At 52.0% G+C, this 16,096-nt stretch overlaps 1 protein-coding gene across 1 annotated transcript in view; it reads right to left on the bottom strand.

The window, feature by feature from the left end:
* flt4 (fms related receptor tyrosine kinase 4) overlaps positions 1–16,096 on the bottom strand; it is a 355,428-nt gene that overhangs the window by 143,798 nt on the left and 195,534 nt on the right. Inside the window, exons 5-7 of the mRNA XM_070877096.1 lie at positions 11,580–11,748; positions 6,281–6,417; positions 3,934–4,130 (exon numbers count right to left, since the gene is read on the bottom strand). Of these exons, the coding sequence (XP_070733197.1) occupies positions 3,934–4,130; positions 6,281–6,417; positions 11,580–11,748 (503 nt within the window). The remainder of the gene's footprint in view (positions 1–3,933; positions 4,131–6,280; positions 6,418–11,579; positions 11,749–16,096) is intronic.

Here is a 16,096-nt window from a genome sequence, read left to right as displayed (position 1 = left end):
CCCTCTCTCTCTGTGACGACACTCTCTCTCTCTCTCTCGCTCGGTGACGACACTCTCTCTCTCTCTGTGACGACACACTCTCTCTCTCTCTCTCGCTCGGTGACGACACTCTCTCACTCTCTCTCTCTGTGACGACACACTCTCTCTCTCTCTCTGTGACAACACACTCTCTCTCTCTCGCTCTGTGACGACACTCTCTCTCTCTCTCTCGCTCGCTGACGACACACTCTCTCTCTCTCTCTCTCGCTCGGTCGGTGACGACACTCTCTCTCTCTCTCTCTCGGTGACGACACTCTCTCTCTCTCTCGGTGACGACACTCTCTCTCTCTCTCTCTCTCTCGCTCGGTGACGACACTCTCTCTCTCTCTCTCTCTCTCTCTCGCTCGGTGACGACACTCTCTCTCGCTCTCTCAGGGACGACACTCTCTCTCTCTCTCTCTCTCTGACAACACTCTCTCTCTCCCTCTGTGACGACACACTCTCTCTCTCTCTCTCTCTCTCTCTGTGACGACACTCTCTCTCTCTCTCTCTCGCTCGGTGACGACACTCTTTCTCGCTCTCTCAGGGACGACACTCTCTCTCTCTCTCTCTCTCTGACAACACTCTCTCTCTCCCTCTGTGACGACACACTCTCTCTCTCTCTCTCTCGCTCGGTGACGACACTCTCTCTCTCTCTCGCTCGGTGACGACACTCTCTCTCTCTCTCTCTCGCTCGGCGACGACACTCTCTCTCTCTCTCTCTGACGACACTCTCTCTCTCTCTCTCTCTCTCTGACAACACTCTCTCTGTGACGACACTCTCTCTCTCTCTCTCTCTCTCTCTCGCTCGGTGACGACACTCTCTCTCTCTCGCTCGGTGACGACACTCTCTCTATCTCTCTCTCTCACTGTGACAACACACTCTCTCTCTCTCTCTCTCTCTGTGTAACGACACACATTCTCTCTCTCTGTGACGACACTGTCTCTCTCTCTGTGATGACACTCTCTCTCTCTCTCTCTCTCTCTGTGTAACGACACACATTCTCTCTCTCTGTGACGACACTGTCTCTCTCTCTGTGACGACACTCTCTCTCTCTCTCTCTCTCTCTCTGTGATGACTCTCTCTCTCTCTCTCTCTGTGACGACTCTCCTCTCTCTCTCTATCTCTGCCTCTCTCTCTGTGACAACACTCTCTTTCTCTCTCTCTCTCTCTCTCTCTCGCTCGGTGACGACACTCTCTCTCTCTCTGTGACGACACTCTCTCTCTCTCTCTCTCTGATGACACACTCTCTCTCTCTCCCTCTCGCTCTGTGATGACACACTCTCTCTCTCTCGCTCGGTGACGACACTCTCTCTCTCTCTGTGACGACACACTCTCTCTCTCTCTCTCGTTCGGTGACGACACTCTCTCTCTCTCTCTCTGTGACGACACACTCTCTCTCTCTCTCTGTGACGACACACTCTCTCTCTCGCTCTGTGACGACACTCTCTCTCTCTCTCTCGCTCGCTGACGACACACTCTCTCTCTCTCTCTCTCTCGCTCGGTGACGACACTCTCTCTCTCTCTCTCTCTCTCTCTCTCTCGGTGACGACACTCTCTCTCTCTCTCTCTCTCTCTGACAACACTCTCTCTCTCTCTCTGTGACGACACACTTTCTCGCTCTCTCAGGGACGACACTCTCTCTCTCTCTCTCTCTCTGACAACACTCTCTCTCTCCCTCTGTGACGACACACTCTCTCTCTCTCGCTCGGTGACGACACTCTCTCTCTCTCTCGCTCGGTGACGACACTCTCTCTATCTCTCTCTCTCACTGTGACAACACACTCTCTCTCTCTCTCTCTCTCTCTGTGTAACGACACACGTTCTCTCTCTCTGTGACGACACATTCTCTCTCTCTGTGACGACACTCTCTCTCTCTCTCTCTCTGTGACGACACTCTCTCTCTCTCTCTCTCTGTGACGACACTCTCTCTCTGTGACGACTCTCCTCTCTCTCTCTATCTCTGCCTCTCTCTCTGTGACAACACTCTCTTTCTCTCTTTCTCTCTCTCTCTCTCGGTGACGACACTCTCTCTCTCTCTGTGACGACACTCTCTCTCTCTCTCTCTCTCTCTGTGACGACACTCTCTCTCTCTCTCTCTCTCACTGACAACACACTCTCTCTCTCTCTCTGTGTAACGACACACATTCTCTCTCTCTGTGACGACACTGTCTCTCTCTCTCTCTCTCTCTCTCTCGGTGACGACACTCTCTCTCTCTCTCTCTCTCTGACAACACTCTCTCTCTCTCTCTGTGATGACACACTCTCTCGCTCTCTCAGGGACGACACTCTCTCTCTCTCTCTCTCACTCTGACAACACTCTCTCTCTCCCTCTGTGACGACACACTCTCTCTCTCTCTCTCGCTCGGAGACGACACTCTCTCTCTCTCTCTCACTCGGCGACGACACTCTCTCTCTCTCTCTCTGACAACACTCTCTCTCTCTGTGACGACACTCTCTCTCTCGCTCGGTGACGACACTCTCTCTCTCTCTCTCTCTGACAACACTCTCTCTGTGACGACACTCTCTCTCTCTCTCTCTCAGGGACGACACTCTCTCTCTCTCGCTCGGTGACGACACTCTCTCTCTCTCTCTCTCACTGTGACAACACACTCTCTCTCTCTCTCTCTCTCTCTCTCGGTGACGACACTCTCTCTCTCTCTCTCGGTGACGACACTCTCTCTCTCTCGCTCGGTGACGACACTCTCTCTCTCTCTCTCTCTCACTGTGACAACACACTCTCTCTCTCTCTCTCTCTCTCACTGTGACAACACACTCTCTCTCTCTCTCTCTCTCTGTGTAACGACACACATTCTCTCTCTCTGTGACGACACTGTCTCTCTCTCTCTGTGACGACACTCTCTCTCTCTCTCTCTGTGACGACACTCTCTCTCTGTGACGACTCTTTTTTCTCTCTCTCTCTATCTCTGCCTCTCTCTCTGTGACAACACTCTCTTTCTCTCTTTCTCTCTCTCTCTCTCGCTCAGTGACGACACTCTCTCTCTCTCTGTGACGACACTCTCTCTCTCTCTCTCTCTCAGGGACGACACTCTCTCTCTCTCTCTCTCTCTCTCTTTCTCGCTCGGTGACGACACTCTCTCTCTCTCTCTCTCTCTCTGACAACACTCTCTCTGTGACGACACTCTCTCTCTCTCTCTCTCAGGGACGACACTCTCTCTTTCTCTCTGTGATGACACTCTCTCTCTCTCTCTCTCTCTCTCTCTCTCTCGGTGACGACACTCTCTCTCTCTCGCTCGGTGACGACACTCTCTCTCTCTCTCTCTCTCTCTCTCGGTGACGACACTCTCTCTCTCTCTCTCTCTCTGACAACACTCTCTCTCTCTCTCTGTGACGACACACTCTCTCGCTCTCTCAGGGACGACACTCTCTCTCTCTCTCTCTCTCTCTGACAACACTCTCTCTCTCCCTCTGTGACGACACACTCTCTCTCTCGCTCGGTGACGACACTCTCTCTCTCTCTCTCTGACAACACTCTCTCTCTCTGTGACGACACTCTCTCTCTCTCTCTCTCTCTCGCTCGGTGACGACACTCTCTCTCTCTCTCTCTCTGACAGCACTCTCTCTGTGACGACACTCTCTCTCTCTCTCTCTCTCAGGGACGACACTCTGTCTTTCTCTCTGTGATGACACTCTCTCTCTCTCTCTCTCTCTCGGTGACGACACTCTCTCTCTCTCGCTCGGTGACGACACTCTCTCTCTCTCTCTCTCTCTCTGACAACACTCTCTCTCTCTCTCTCTCTCTCTGACAACACTCTCTCTCTCTGTGATGACACTCTCTCTCTCTCTCAGGGACGAAACTCTCTCTCTCTCTCTCAGGGACGACATGCTCACTTGCTCGCAGTTGAGGAGGTTGAAATGTTTGTCCTGGCTGTGGGGAGCTTTGAATCACCGACTCAACCCATTCCTTACCGTGCACGGTGACCTCTGCCCTTCGCTCCTTGACCCCGAAGCCGTTATTGGCCCTGCAAAGATAGGTGCCCTGCTCCGCTGTCGTCACGTTGCTGATGGCCAGCGTGCTGCTCAGCTCCAACCCTTCAATCAACTCATGCTTTTGCGATGAAGTTGTCACCCGCCGATCAACATGGGCCAGCTAAAACATAAACACTGAGGTCATCAACCCACCCACAAGCCCAGAGTAATACAGAGAGACCAAACCCAAACAGCCTTTGAAGTACTCAAGTGTATCCCGACTTCTATAACAACAGGAGGAGGCCATTCGGCCCCTCGAGACTGTTGCACCATTTAATTCGATCATGGCTCAATTCTATCTTTACTCTATCTGCCTGTCTTCGTTTCCCTAACCCTTAATGCCCTTACCCAACAAAAAGCCTTCAATCTCAATCTTGACATTTTAATTTGCCCTCCAGCCTCAACACCCTCTGTGTGAAGAATAGCTTCCTGCCATCACCCTGAACGGCCTGGCTCGAATGTTAAGGTGACGCCCCCTTGTTCTGGGCTACGCCACCAGAGGGAATAGTCTCTCTCTATCAACTCTCTTTATCATTTTAAACACCTCAATTAGATTATCCCTTAATCTTGCATATTCAATGGAATACATTCAATGAGATCACGGCTGATTTTCCCCCTCAACTCCACTTTCCCGCCCGATCCCCATATCCCTTCATTTCCCCCAGAGTCCAAAAATCTATCGATCTCTGTCTTGAATATACTCAAAGACTGAGCCTCCACAGCCCTCTGGGGCAGAGAATTCCAAAGATTCACCACCCTCTGAGTGAAGAAATTCCTCCTCATCTCAGTCCTAAATGGCCGACCCCTTATCCTGAGACTGTGACCCCTGGTTCTAGACTCCCCAGCCCGGGGGAAACACCCTCCCTGCATCTACCCTGTCAAGCCCTGTAAGAATGTTGTATGTTTCAATGAGATCACCTCTCATTCTTCTAAACTCCAGAGAGTACTGGCCCGATCTACTCAATCTCCCCTCATAGGGCAACCCTCTCATCCCAGGAATCAATCTGGTGAACCTTCGTTGCACCGTCTCCAAGGCAAGTATATCCTTCCTCAGATAAGGAGACCAGAACAGTGCACAGTACTCCAGGTGCCCCCAAGGCCCACAGATGGTGATCGTGCGGCTCAACGCTGCCATGACGACGGTGTCAGGGATGCTCAAGTCCGCTCCGACAAGTGTCCCCAGATGCTGGCCCACATCACTCCACCCGCCATTTGCCACGACGGCCACACAGCTCCATGAGGTGTACCAATCACCAGCAACATGACCTTCCCATTCACAAAGATTAAATGCTAGGACACTGAGAAGTGTAGAGGAACAGAGGGACCTGGGAGTGCAGGTCCACAGATCCCTGAAGGTAGCAGGCCAGGTAGATGAGGTGGTTAAGAAGGCATACGGAATACTTACCTTTATTAGCTGAGGCATAAAATACAAGAGCAGGGGGGTTATGCTTGAACTGTATAAAACACTGGTTAGGCCACAGCTGGAGTACTGCGTGCAGTTCTGGTCACCACATTACAGGAAAGATGTGATTGCACTGGAGAGGGTACAGAGGAGATTTACGAGGATGTTGCCCGGACTGGAGAATTTTAGCTATGAGGAAAGATTGGATAGGCTGGGGTTGTTTGCTTTGGAACAGAGGAGGCTGAGGGGAGATTTAATTGAGATGTATAAAATTATGAGGGACCTGTCACATCAACCCGTCACATCGGCCTCTCAGGAGCCCATCGAATGGAGAGCCAAACTAGACATCCCATCATCATCATAGGCAGTCCCTCGAACGAGGATGACTTGCTTCCACAAGAATTCACAGATGTTTCAATGAAGGACCCGATGTTCCAGATCCTGAACTCCAGTTGAGGGGGTGGAAGATGCCTGTGGGTGGATTGTTTTAACGTGGGGTGGCCGTTGCACACCAGTCACCACACGGGCTTGACAGAGTGAGGTCTTGGTCCAGTGGCAAGGGTTAACCAGGATGACTGGAGACCAGCTCTGCTGCACGGACCCAGTGCGCTCACATATCGCAGTGTGAGCTGGGTCCGTGCTGCCCCCTGGGCCCTCGCCTCTTCTGGGCCCCGTACCCTCATTCGCCGCACCTCCGCCCACGGTGTTCCAGGGCCCCGCGCTCCAGCTCTATTTATAGCCCCGATCTGCGGCGGTGCCGTCACACGAGACCAAGCTGTGGACAGTGTCGGTGTGAGGACGAGATCTCACTCAGCCTCCCTCTGTTAGTTAGTCAACGTTACACAAGAAGCAGAAAGTTGCGGCCTTACCCCTTTCCCCGGGTACTCCCACTGAAAGTCAACCACCACGTTGAACTCCGCCTCGACGGTGCAGCTGAGAACCAGCCTCTCTCCGACCACCAGCTCAGGTCGCCCAGGCTTCAGCGTGATCTTATAAATCACTTGTCCTGTTAGAAAGACAGAGACAGGGGAACAAAAGCCAGATGGCGGAATTAAAGAGCGTGTCAGTCAGGAGCGCGCACCTCGTACATCGAATAAATCCCTCCGCCTGCCCCCACAAACGTTCTCCTAACTCACTGCCCAATAATGGCAGCAGTCTATATAACTTCCTTTTATGCTAATTATGGGCCCAAGTTTCAGCCTGAGTTGCTCCTGATTTTTAGGAGCAACTGGTGTAGAACGGAGTATCTTAGAAATTCAAATTCTCGGCATTTAGTTTGCTCCAGTTCTCGTCAGTTAGAACAGTTTCACTTTGGAACAGAATTTTTTTTTCAAAAGGGGGCGTGTCCAGCCACTTACGCCTGTTTTCAAAGTTTGGGCAGTGAGAACTTACTCCAAACTAACTTAGAATGGAGTAAGTGAAGATTTTTGTACGCTCGAAAAAACCTTGTCGACACTTTAGAAAATCAGGCGTAGGTTACAAATCAGGTGTAGGGAATGGGGGGGGGGTTTAAAGGGAAGTTTACAAACATTAAACACTTCAGTTTTACAAATAAAGAGAGATCATCAATAATAAATGATAAATACATCAATAAATCAACCAATAAACCAATCAAAAAAAATTAATAAGAAATAATTTTTTTTTTAAATCAATAAATAAAACATTTTTTACTTACCAACTGCAGCACCGGGAGCCCTCCAACAGCATGCTGGGATGCCCCCCCCCCCCCCAGTGTGTCTCTGTCAGTGTCTCTATCTCTCTGTCTGTCTGTGTGTCTCTCACTCTCTGTCTGTCAGTGTCTGTGTTTCTGACAGCGGGGGGAGGGGAAGGAGGGGAGTAGAGGGAGAGAGGCGGGGGCAGGGGGAGGGAAGGGGGAGGGAAGGGGGGAGGGATGGGGGAGAAGGGGAAGGGAGGAGAAGGGGAAAGAGAAGGGGAAGGAGAAGTGGGGGAAGGAGAAGGGGGGGAAGGAGAAGGGGGGGAAGGAGAAGGGGGGGAAGGAGAAGGGGGGAAGGAGAAGGGGGGAAGGAGAAGGGGGGAAAGGAGAAGGGGGGAAGGAGAAGGGGGGAAGGAGAAGGGGGGAAGGAGAAGGGGGGAAGGAGAAGGGGGGAAGGAGAAGGGGGGAAGGAGAGGGGGGGAAGGAGAGGGGGGGAAGGAGAAGGGGGGGAAGGAGAAGGGGGGAAGGAGAAGGGGGGGAAGGAGAAGGGGGGGGAGAAGGGGGGGAAAGGAGAAGGGGGGGGAAGGAGAGGGGGGAAGGAGAAGGGGGGGAAGGAGAAGGGGGGAAAGGAGAAGGGGGGGGAAGGAGAAGGGGGGGGAAGGAGAAGGGGGGGAAGGAGAAGGGGGGGAAGGAGAAGGGGGGAAGGAGAATGGGGGGGAAGGAGAAGGGGGGGAAGAGGCTGAATGGGCCGGGCCCAAGACTTCGGGCAGGGCCCGTCCCCAGCACCAGATTTACAGGTAGGTGGCGTTGGGTCGGGTCGGGTCCGGGGTCCGGGTTCGGGAGCGCGGTCGGCTCCGGTCCGGGGGGGGGGGGGGGTGGGGGCGGTCGGGAGCGCGGTTGGGTCCGGTCCGGGGGGAGGGGCGGGGGGGGAGGTCGGGTCGGGTAGGGAGGGAGTGCGTGGTCGGGTCGGTTCGGTAGCGTCGGGGGTGGGGCAGGGGGGCAGAGGGAGGTCGTTTCGGTTCGGGTCGGGGAGGGAGGGAGAGAGAGAGAGAGAGGTCAGGTCGGGTTGGGGGAGGGGGGGGGTGGGGAGCGCGGGTCGGGTCCAGTCCGGGGGGTTGGGTCGGTGTCGGGTCCGGTCCGGGGACGGGGTGGGGAGGAGGGGAAACGGGAGTCGGGTCGGGTCGGGAGGAAGCAGGAGCTGGCCGTGGGAGGAGCCTTATTCACGCAGCCCCAGTGAGGCCATTGGGCCAGGGCTAGGGGCTGCGTGCTTCGGGCCCCTCCCACACAGTTTTGGGCGCCTGGAGCTACTGCACATGCGTGCCCACTGTAGCATGCATGTGCAGAGGTTCCGGCATTGTTTTCAGCGCAGGGACCTGGCTCCGCCCCCCACAGCTTGTGCTGCGCCGTGCCGAGGGCCAGAGGACCTGCAGGGAGGTCGAGAATACGTAAGTTTTTTTTAGGCGCACTTTGTGGCGCGAAAAACGGGTGTCCAGGTCGGGACTGCGCCGTTCTAGGCGCGGCCCGAAACTTGGGCCCATAGGAACAGGAGGCCATTCAGACTCTCATTCCCGCTCCACCATTCAGTTCGATCATTGCCGAGCTGTATCTTAACTCCATCCACCGCCTTGGTTCTGTAACCCTTAATACCCTTACCCAATCAAATCTATCCTTCTCAGTTTAGAAATTTTCAGCAGCTTTTTACAAACTATTACAAAGTATTAGAAGGATATACTTGCATTGGAGGCAGTTCAGAGAAGGTTCACTCGGTTCATTCCGGAGATGAGAGGGTTGACTTATGAAGAAAGGTTGAGTAGGTTGGGCCTCTACTCATTGGAGTTCAGAAGAATGAGAGGTGATCTTATCGAAACATATAAGATAATGAGAATGCTCGACAAGGTGGATGCAGAGAGGATATTTCCACTCATCGGGGAAACTAAAACTAGGGGACATGGTCTCAGAATAAGGGGCCGCCCATTTAAAACTGAGATGAGGAGGAATTTCTTCTCTCAGAGGGTTGTAAATCTGTGGAATTCTCTGCCCCAGAGAGCTGTGGAGGCTGGGTCATTGAATATATTTAAGGCAGAGATAGATACATTTTTGAGCGATAAGGGAGTAAAGGGTTATGGGGAGTGGGCGGGGAAATGGAGCTGAGTCCATGATCAGATCAGCCATGATCGTATTGAATGGTGGAGCAGGCTCGAGGGGCCAAATGGCCGACTCCTGCTCCTATTCCTTATGTTCTTATTTACAGCACAGAAACAGGCCATTTGGCCAACAGGTCTATGACGATGTTTATGCTCCACACGAGCCTCCTCCCACTAATGTTCCCCCTAATTTTTCTCTTTTTGGGTGCGTGGCCCCTTTAAGGAATCAACGTTTTGTGCATGTGCTGAATTTCATGATCGAGAAGCCAATCTCGGGCTGGAGCTCGGAGAGAACGTTACCTCCCACCCCTCTCCATCTCACCCCAGCAGCCTACCCTTCGATTCCTTTCTCCTTCGTGTGTTTATCCAGCGTCTCCTTATCATTGACCCTCTCTGTTGGGCGATATGTCTCACCTCACTGCTACTTTGCCACAATGCAGGGAATCCCATCCCGCTAGCACACCTCCCCCCCCCCGCCCTGCCCCACACCAACGGATCCAAACCATGGTCCTATTCCATCATTGTCTGCACAAGACTGGGATCGAGAGAGTTTAGTGGGGTCAGGGTATCCAGTAATGTGGAGCAAAGGCGGATGATTGGGGTCAAGGTGCAAATCAGCCGTGATTTAACCAAGTGGTGGAACAGCTCAAGGGGCTGAATCACCAATTATTTATCGTGCAGAAACAGGCCATTCGACCCATCGGGTCTGTGCCGGGGTTTATGCCCCACACCAGCCCCCTCCCACCCCTCTCCATCTCACCCCCATCACCATATCCTTCTGTTCCTTTCTCCCTCATGTGTTTATCCAGCTTCCCCTTAAATACATCGAGACTATTCAGCTCAACCCCTCCCTGTGGCAGCGAGTTCCACATTCTCACCGCTCTCTGGGTAAAGAAGTTTCTCCTGAATTCCCCATTGGATTTATTACTGACTGTCTGATATTGATGGTCTCCCCCACACGTGGAGACAGCCTCTCGATGTCTCCCCTAACAACGCAGGCCAATTTCCCCCCCCCTCAGGACTATATACCGAGCTATATACAATATCGCTATATACAATATGAGGCATTGCAGAGCCAACCTATTTCATCACGGGGAGAGTTAAGTCTGAGGCGCTCGAGAATCCGATTCAAGTTTCTAGTTGTGGGCAGAATGTGTGCCGAGGAATCTGTCGTCAATATTGGTGGACGACTGACGGCCGTGTCCCTCCCTCTGACTGCCTTTAGTGGAGGCGTTTGGCCATTGAAGGTCAACTGGAAGCAAGGCCGTGGATTTCCTCACGTTAACATCGCCAGAGGTTCAGCAGAAACCCCGTTTCTGGGCGATAACCAGCGAATGGTATTTCTGTCTCGGTGCGATTGGGGAATATCATGGCAGCTTTCACTGTGACAGCACAGTGCACGGCCAGAGCGAACTGCGGAGTGTCTGGTCACTGGACTCACGACACGCAACTGATGTCTGGTGTTCGATCTCCAACCAAATGACAAGGCACCACTGCAGCCACCGTTGCTCTGGGCTTTGGGCAAAGACACACAGAGAGGGATTTGGTGATGTATTCTGCACCTGATTGCAACCAAAGGATAATTTGTGGTTAAAAAGGCACAGGAGCGTTCACGTCTTAAACTCTGCTCCTCCCGGTCACCCTGTGACTCTTACCTGTGCCCTCCGCACCCCTCCTGTGTGATTCGAGCCTGCCTTTCTCGCTCATTTTCTCAATGCTATGGAGGATTGATGTACCCAGCATTCATAGTGGCAGCAAAAGCCCTCTATTAAAAAGAGTAATGAGGAAACAGTAGCCTGGTGGCAATGTCACTGGACCAGTGATCCCGAGGCCCGGACTAATGATCCGGAGACACGAGTTCAAATCCCATCACGGCAGCTGGGGAATTTAAATTCAGTTAATTAAATAAATCTGGAATTAAAAAGCTAGTATCAGTAATGGTGACATGAAGCTGCTGGATTGTTGTAAAAACCCATCTGGATCACTAATGTCCCTTTAGGGAAGGAAATCTGCCGCCCTTACCCGGTCTGGCCGATATGTGACTCCAGACCCAAGACTCCAGACTCTTGACTGTCCTCTGAAATGGCCCAGCGAGACACTCCGTTGTAAAAAAAAACCGCTACGAAAAACAATAATACCTTCACCACACGGACTGCAGCGGTTCAAGAAGGCGGCTCACCACCACCTTCTCAAGGGGCAATTAGGGATGGGCAATAAATGCCGGCCTTGCCAGCGACGCCCACATCCCAGGAACGGATAAAGAAAAAAAAAGGTGCGCTGATGAGTGAAGAGGGGAGCACATGAGGGTTTACTGGCTCGGTCGCAGAATTTTAAACCTCGGGAGAAATCGGTAAGAAACAGAACTCTTACCTGTAACCTGGATGATGTAAGGTGCAGTGGAGTAAGTCTTGTCACCAATGACCGTTTCACAAGTAACGTACAGCAAGTTTTCCAGCCTCTGTCGGGGGACAATCATGCCCTCTTTATTATTCCACCTTACGTTGTTTCCATCTGGCTGAATTATTAATCTTGTGCTACCCTATCAGGTTACAGACCAAAGGAAATTTGGTTAGATGGACTGAAACAGACAGCGGGACACCTTGCTCAGATCTATTCGTCGTGAGACCAGGCTTTTAAAGGGAGGGTACAACTCAAAGGTTCATAGAATCGTACAAAATTACAACATGGAAGGAGGCCATTCGGCCCATCGTGTCTGCACCGGCCGACCAAGATCTAACCAGCCTAATCCCACTTTCCAGCTCTCGGTCCGTAGCCCTGTAGGTTACAGCACTTCAGGTGCACATCCAAGTACTTTTTAAATGTGGTGAGGGTTTCTGCCTCTACCACCCTTTCAGGCCGTGAGTTCCAGACCCCCACCACCCTCTGGGTGAAGAAATTTCCCCCAAATCCCCTCTAAACCCCCTGGTTGTTGACCCCTCTGCCAAAGGAAACAGGTCCTTCCTATCCACTCTATCCAGGCCCCTCATAATTTTATACACCTCAATCAGGTCTCCCCTCAGCCTCCTCTGTCCCAAGGAAAACAACACCAGCCTATCCAATCTTTCCTCATAGCTAAAGTTTTCCAGTCCTGGCAACATCCTCGTAAATCTCCTCTGTACCCTCTCCAGTGCAATCACATCTTTCCGATAATGTGGTGACCAGAACTGCACGCAGTGCTCCAGCTGTGGCCTAACCAGTGTTTTATACAGTTCAAGCATAACCTCCCTGCTCTTGTATTCTATGCCTTGGCTAATAAAGGCAAGTATTCCGTACGCCTTTTTAACTACCTTATCGACCGTTCCGGCTACCTTTAAGGATTAGTGGACGTAGGTTTTGTCCAACTTTAAATTGAAATAATTCCCTCCCCCCCACCACAGGTACAATATTTGGAACAGACTCCAGTTGCTGCTGAGTTGCCTAACTCCTTCATAATTGGTGCGAGAGATATATTTGGCTAGAAAGGGTATTAGAGCTTACTGGGAGAGTACAGACTGAGCTAACCAAATCACCAATGGGACGTAATGGTTTCTGTGTACTGAGGGGGAGAGGGAGGAACAGGCCAGTGTTGAATAATGGAGATATGGGGAGAAATATTCTGGACATTTGTTTAGAGTGTCCATGGGCTATGGGAGGAGATTCAACGGGGTGGGTAGGGTCCATGATAGGGGAGTGTGTACATGGGCTATGGGAGGGGATTCAATGGGTGGGTAGGGTCCATGATAGGGGAGAGTGTATATGGGCTATGGGAGGGGATTCAATGGGTGGGTAGAATGGATGATAAGAAGGAACATTCAGGCTTGGGCTGGTAAGTGGCAAGTAACATTCGCGCCACACAAGTGCCAGGCAATGACTATCTCCAACAAGCGAGAGTCTAACCACCGCCCCTTGACATTTAACGGCATTACCATCACCGAATCTCCCGCCATCAACATCCTGGGGGTCACCATTGACCAGAAACTTAACTGGACCAGCCACATAAACACTTTGGCTACAAGAGCGGGTCAGAGGCTGGGTATTCTGTGGAGAGTGTCTCACCTCCTGACTCCCCAAAGCCTTTCCACCATCTACAAGACACAAATCAGGAGTGTGATGGAACACTCCCCACTTACCTGGATGAGTTGCAGCTCCAACAACACTCAAGAAGCTCGACACCATCCAGGACAAAGCAGCCGTTTGATTGGCCCCCCATCCACCACCTTCAACATTCACTCCCTCCACCACCGGCGCCCCCTGGCTGCAGTGTGTACCATCTACAAGATGCACTGCAGCAACTCGCCATGGCTTCTTCGGCAGCACCTCCCAAACCCGCGACCTCTATCACCTAGAAGGACAAGGGCAGCAGGCGCATGGGAACACCATCACATCCACGTTCGCCTCCCAGTCACACACCATCCTGACTTGGAAATATATCGGCCATTCCTTCATCGTCGCTGGGTCACAATCCTGGAACTCCCTCCCTAACAGCACTGTGGGAGCACCTTCACCACACGGACTGCAGCGGTTCAAGAAGGCGGCTCACCACCACCTTCTCAAGGGGCAATTAGGGATGGGCAATAAATGCCAGCCTTGCCAGCGACACCCACATCCCAAGAAGGAATAAAATAAATGTTCCTCCCAGACCCAGCATCGGGAATGCAAATTGGCCTTACCATCTCCCTGGAGATAGTCCATAGAGAAAATCTTCACCATCACTTGTACAACAATCTTAGTTATGAGGAAAGATTGGATAGGCTGGGGTTGTTTTCCTTGGAACAGAGGAGGCTGAGGGGAGACCTGATTGAGGTGTATAAAATTATGAGGGGCCTGGATAGAGTGGATAGGAAGGACCTGTTTCCCTTGGCAGAGGGGTCAATAACCATAGGGCATAGATTTAAAGTAATTGGGGGGAGGTTTAGAGGGGATTTGAGGGGAAGTGTCTTCACCCAGAGGGTGGTGGGGGTCTGGAACTCGCTGCCTGAAAGGGTGGTAGAGGCAGAAACCCTCACCACATTTAAAAAGTACTTGGATGTGCACTTGAAGTGCCGTAACCTACAGGGCTATGGACCCAGAGCTGGAAAGTGGGATTAGGCTGGGTAGTTCTTTGTCGGCCGGCACAGACACGATGGGCCGAATAGCCTCCTTCCGTGCTGTAAATTTATATGAGTCTATGAATCTGTGAACACTGCAGCTCATTGTAACCACATCGATGTTCCATTTTTGGAAAAGTCTGAAAGATGGGGATGGAAATGGGGACCTTACAGGGGCACCCATTCTAACTCCGAGCTCGCTTTCAGTGGCTAAGTTTCGATTTAATTTTCACTCCAACTATGTTGGCCGTTCTGGGGTGTGAAATCCATGGGACTGCTGGGGCATTCTGCGGGGGTCCCTGAGGTTGTGGGGGTGGGGGAGGGGGAGGGGGAGGGGTACCAGACAAGGCACAGGGGAGGCCGGAGCTTTCCATGTGGGACTTGGAGGTATCGCGATCCCCTCCCTCGCAGGGCTGGCCGAGCGGGGATACTCAGTGCTTCCCGCTCAGGCCGCTGAGCCAAAATTCCGGGTGGGTTTGTGTTATATATGCAGACTATAGATATGTTCTCTGTGTAGTCACTGTATAGATAGAGACTTGTGACCTGATGTACTTTCAATAAGGTTTACACTGTGTATAATACTATGCTGGCACCACTAGAGGGTGTAACTGGTGGAGACCGGGGTTTCCTGCCCTTGTGGCAGGGGCTGTCCACCAGAGGGCACTGTGGTTGGAGACCTGAGGGTCACCTGCAGGGCCCAGTATAAAAGACTGCTCACCGTGCTTGTGCCTCACTCTGGAGTTACAAATGAAGGACCAAAGTCACTAGAGTTTGAGCACAACACGTTGCCTCATAAGTACATTACAGACTCAACAGTTTGTTTCCTGGAGCAAACGTTCCAGGAGATGGTTCCCTCACAGCCACAGAGAGATCAGGAGGATAGTGAGTGGGTAGTCATCCCACAGGGTAGGAAGAGGCAGGCAGTGCAGGAATTGCAAGGGGGATGGAGTATAAAAGTAGGGAAGTCCTGCTCCAGCTGTGAGACCACACCTGAGTACTGCGTACAGTTTTGGTCTTCTTATTTAAGGAAGGGTCATCATCATCATAGGCAGTCCCTCGAAGTGAGGATGACTTGCTTCCACGCCGAAAAGGGATGAGTTCACGGGTGTTTCAATGAAGGACCTAATATTCCAGATCCCGAACTACATGTTGAAGGGTGGAAGATGCCTGTGCGTGGATTTTTTTATCGTGGGGTGGCCATTGCATACCAGCCACCACACGGGCTTTACAGAGCGAGGTCTTGGTCCAGTGGCAAGGGTTAAACCAGGACCAGGAGGGATATACTTGCATTGGAGGCAGTTCAGAGAAGGTTCACTCGGTTGATTCCTGGGATGAAGGGGTTGTCTAATGAAGAAAGGTTGAGCAGGTTGGACCTATACTCACTGGAGTTTAGAAGAATGAGAGGTGATCTTATTGAAACGTGTAAGATTCTGAGGGGGCTTGACAAGGTAGATGCAGAGAGGATGTTTCCTCTCGTGGGGGAGACTAGAACTAGAGGGCACAGTTTCAGAATAAGGAGTCACCCATTTAAAACTGAGATGAGGAGAAATTTCTTCTCTCAGAGGGTTGTGAATCTGTGGAATTCTCTGCCCCAGAGAGCTGTGGAGGCTGGGTCATTGAACATATTTAAGGTGGAGATAGACAGATTTTTGAGCGATAAGGGAGTGAAGGATTATGGGGAGCGGGTGGGGAAGTGGAGCTGAGTCCCTGATCAGATCAGCCATGATCTTATTGAATGGCGGAGCAGGCTCGAGGGGCTGTATGGCCTGCTCCCGCTCCTATTTCTTATGTTCTTGTGTTATGGATCCTCTGGGAGAGTGG

Source organism: Pristiophorus japonicus, chromosome 4 (assembly GCF_044704955.1).
Source record: "Pristiophorus japonicus isolate sPriJap1 chromosome 4, sPriJap1.hap1, whole genome shotgun sequence".
NCBI classification, from domain to species: Eukaryota; Metazoa; Chordata; class Chondrichthyes; family Pristiophoridae; genus Pristiophorus; species Pristiophorus japonicus.
This window is presented reverse-complemented; position numbering and strand designations above follow the sequence as displayed.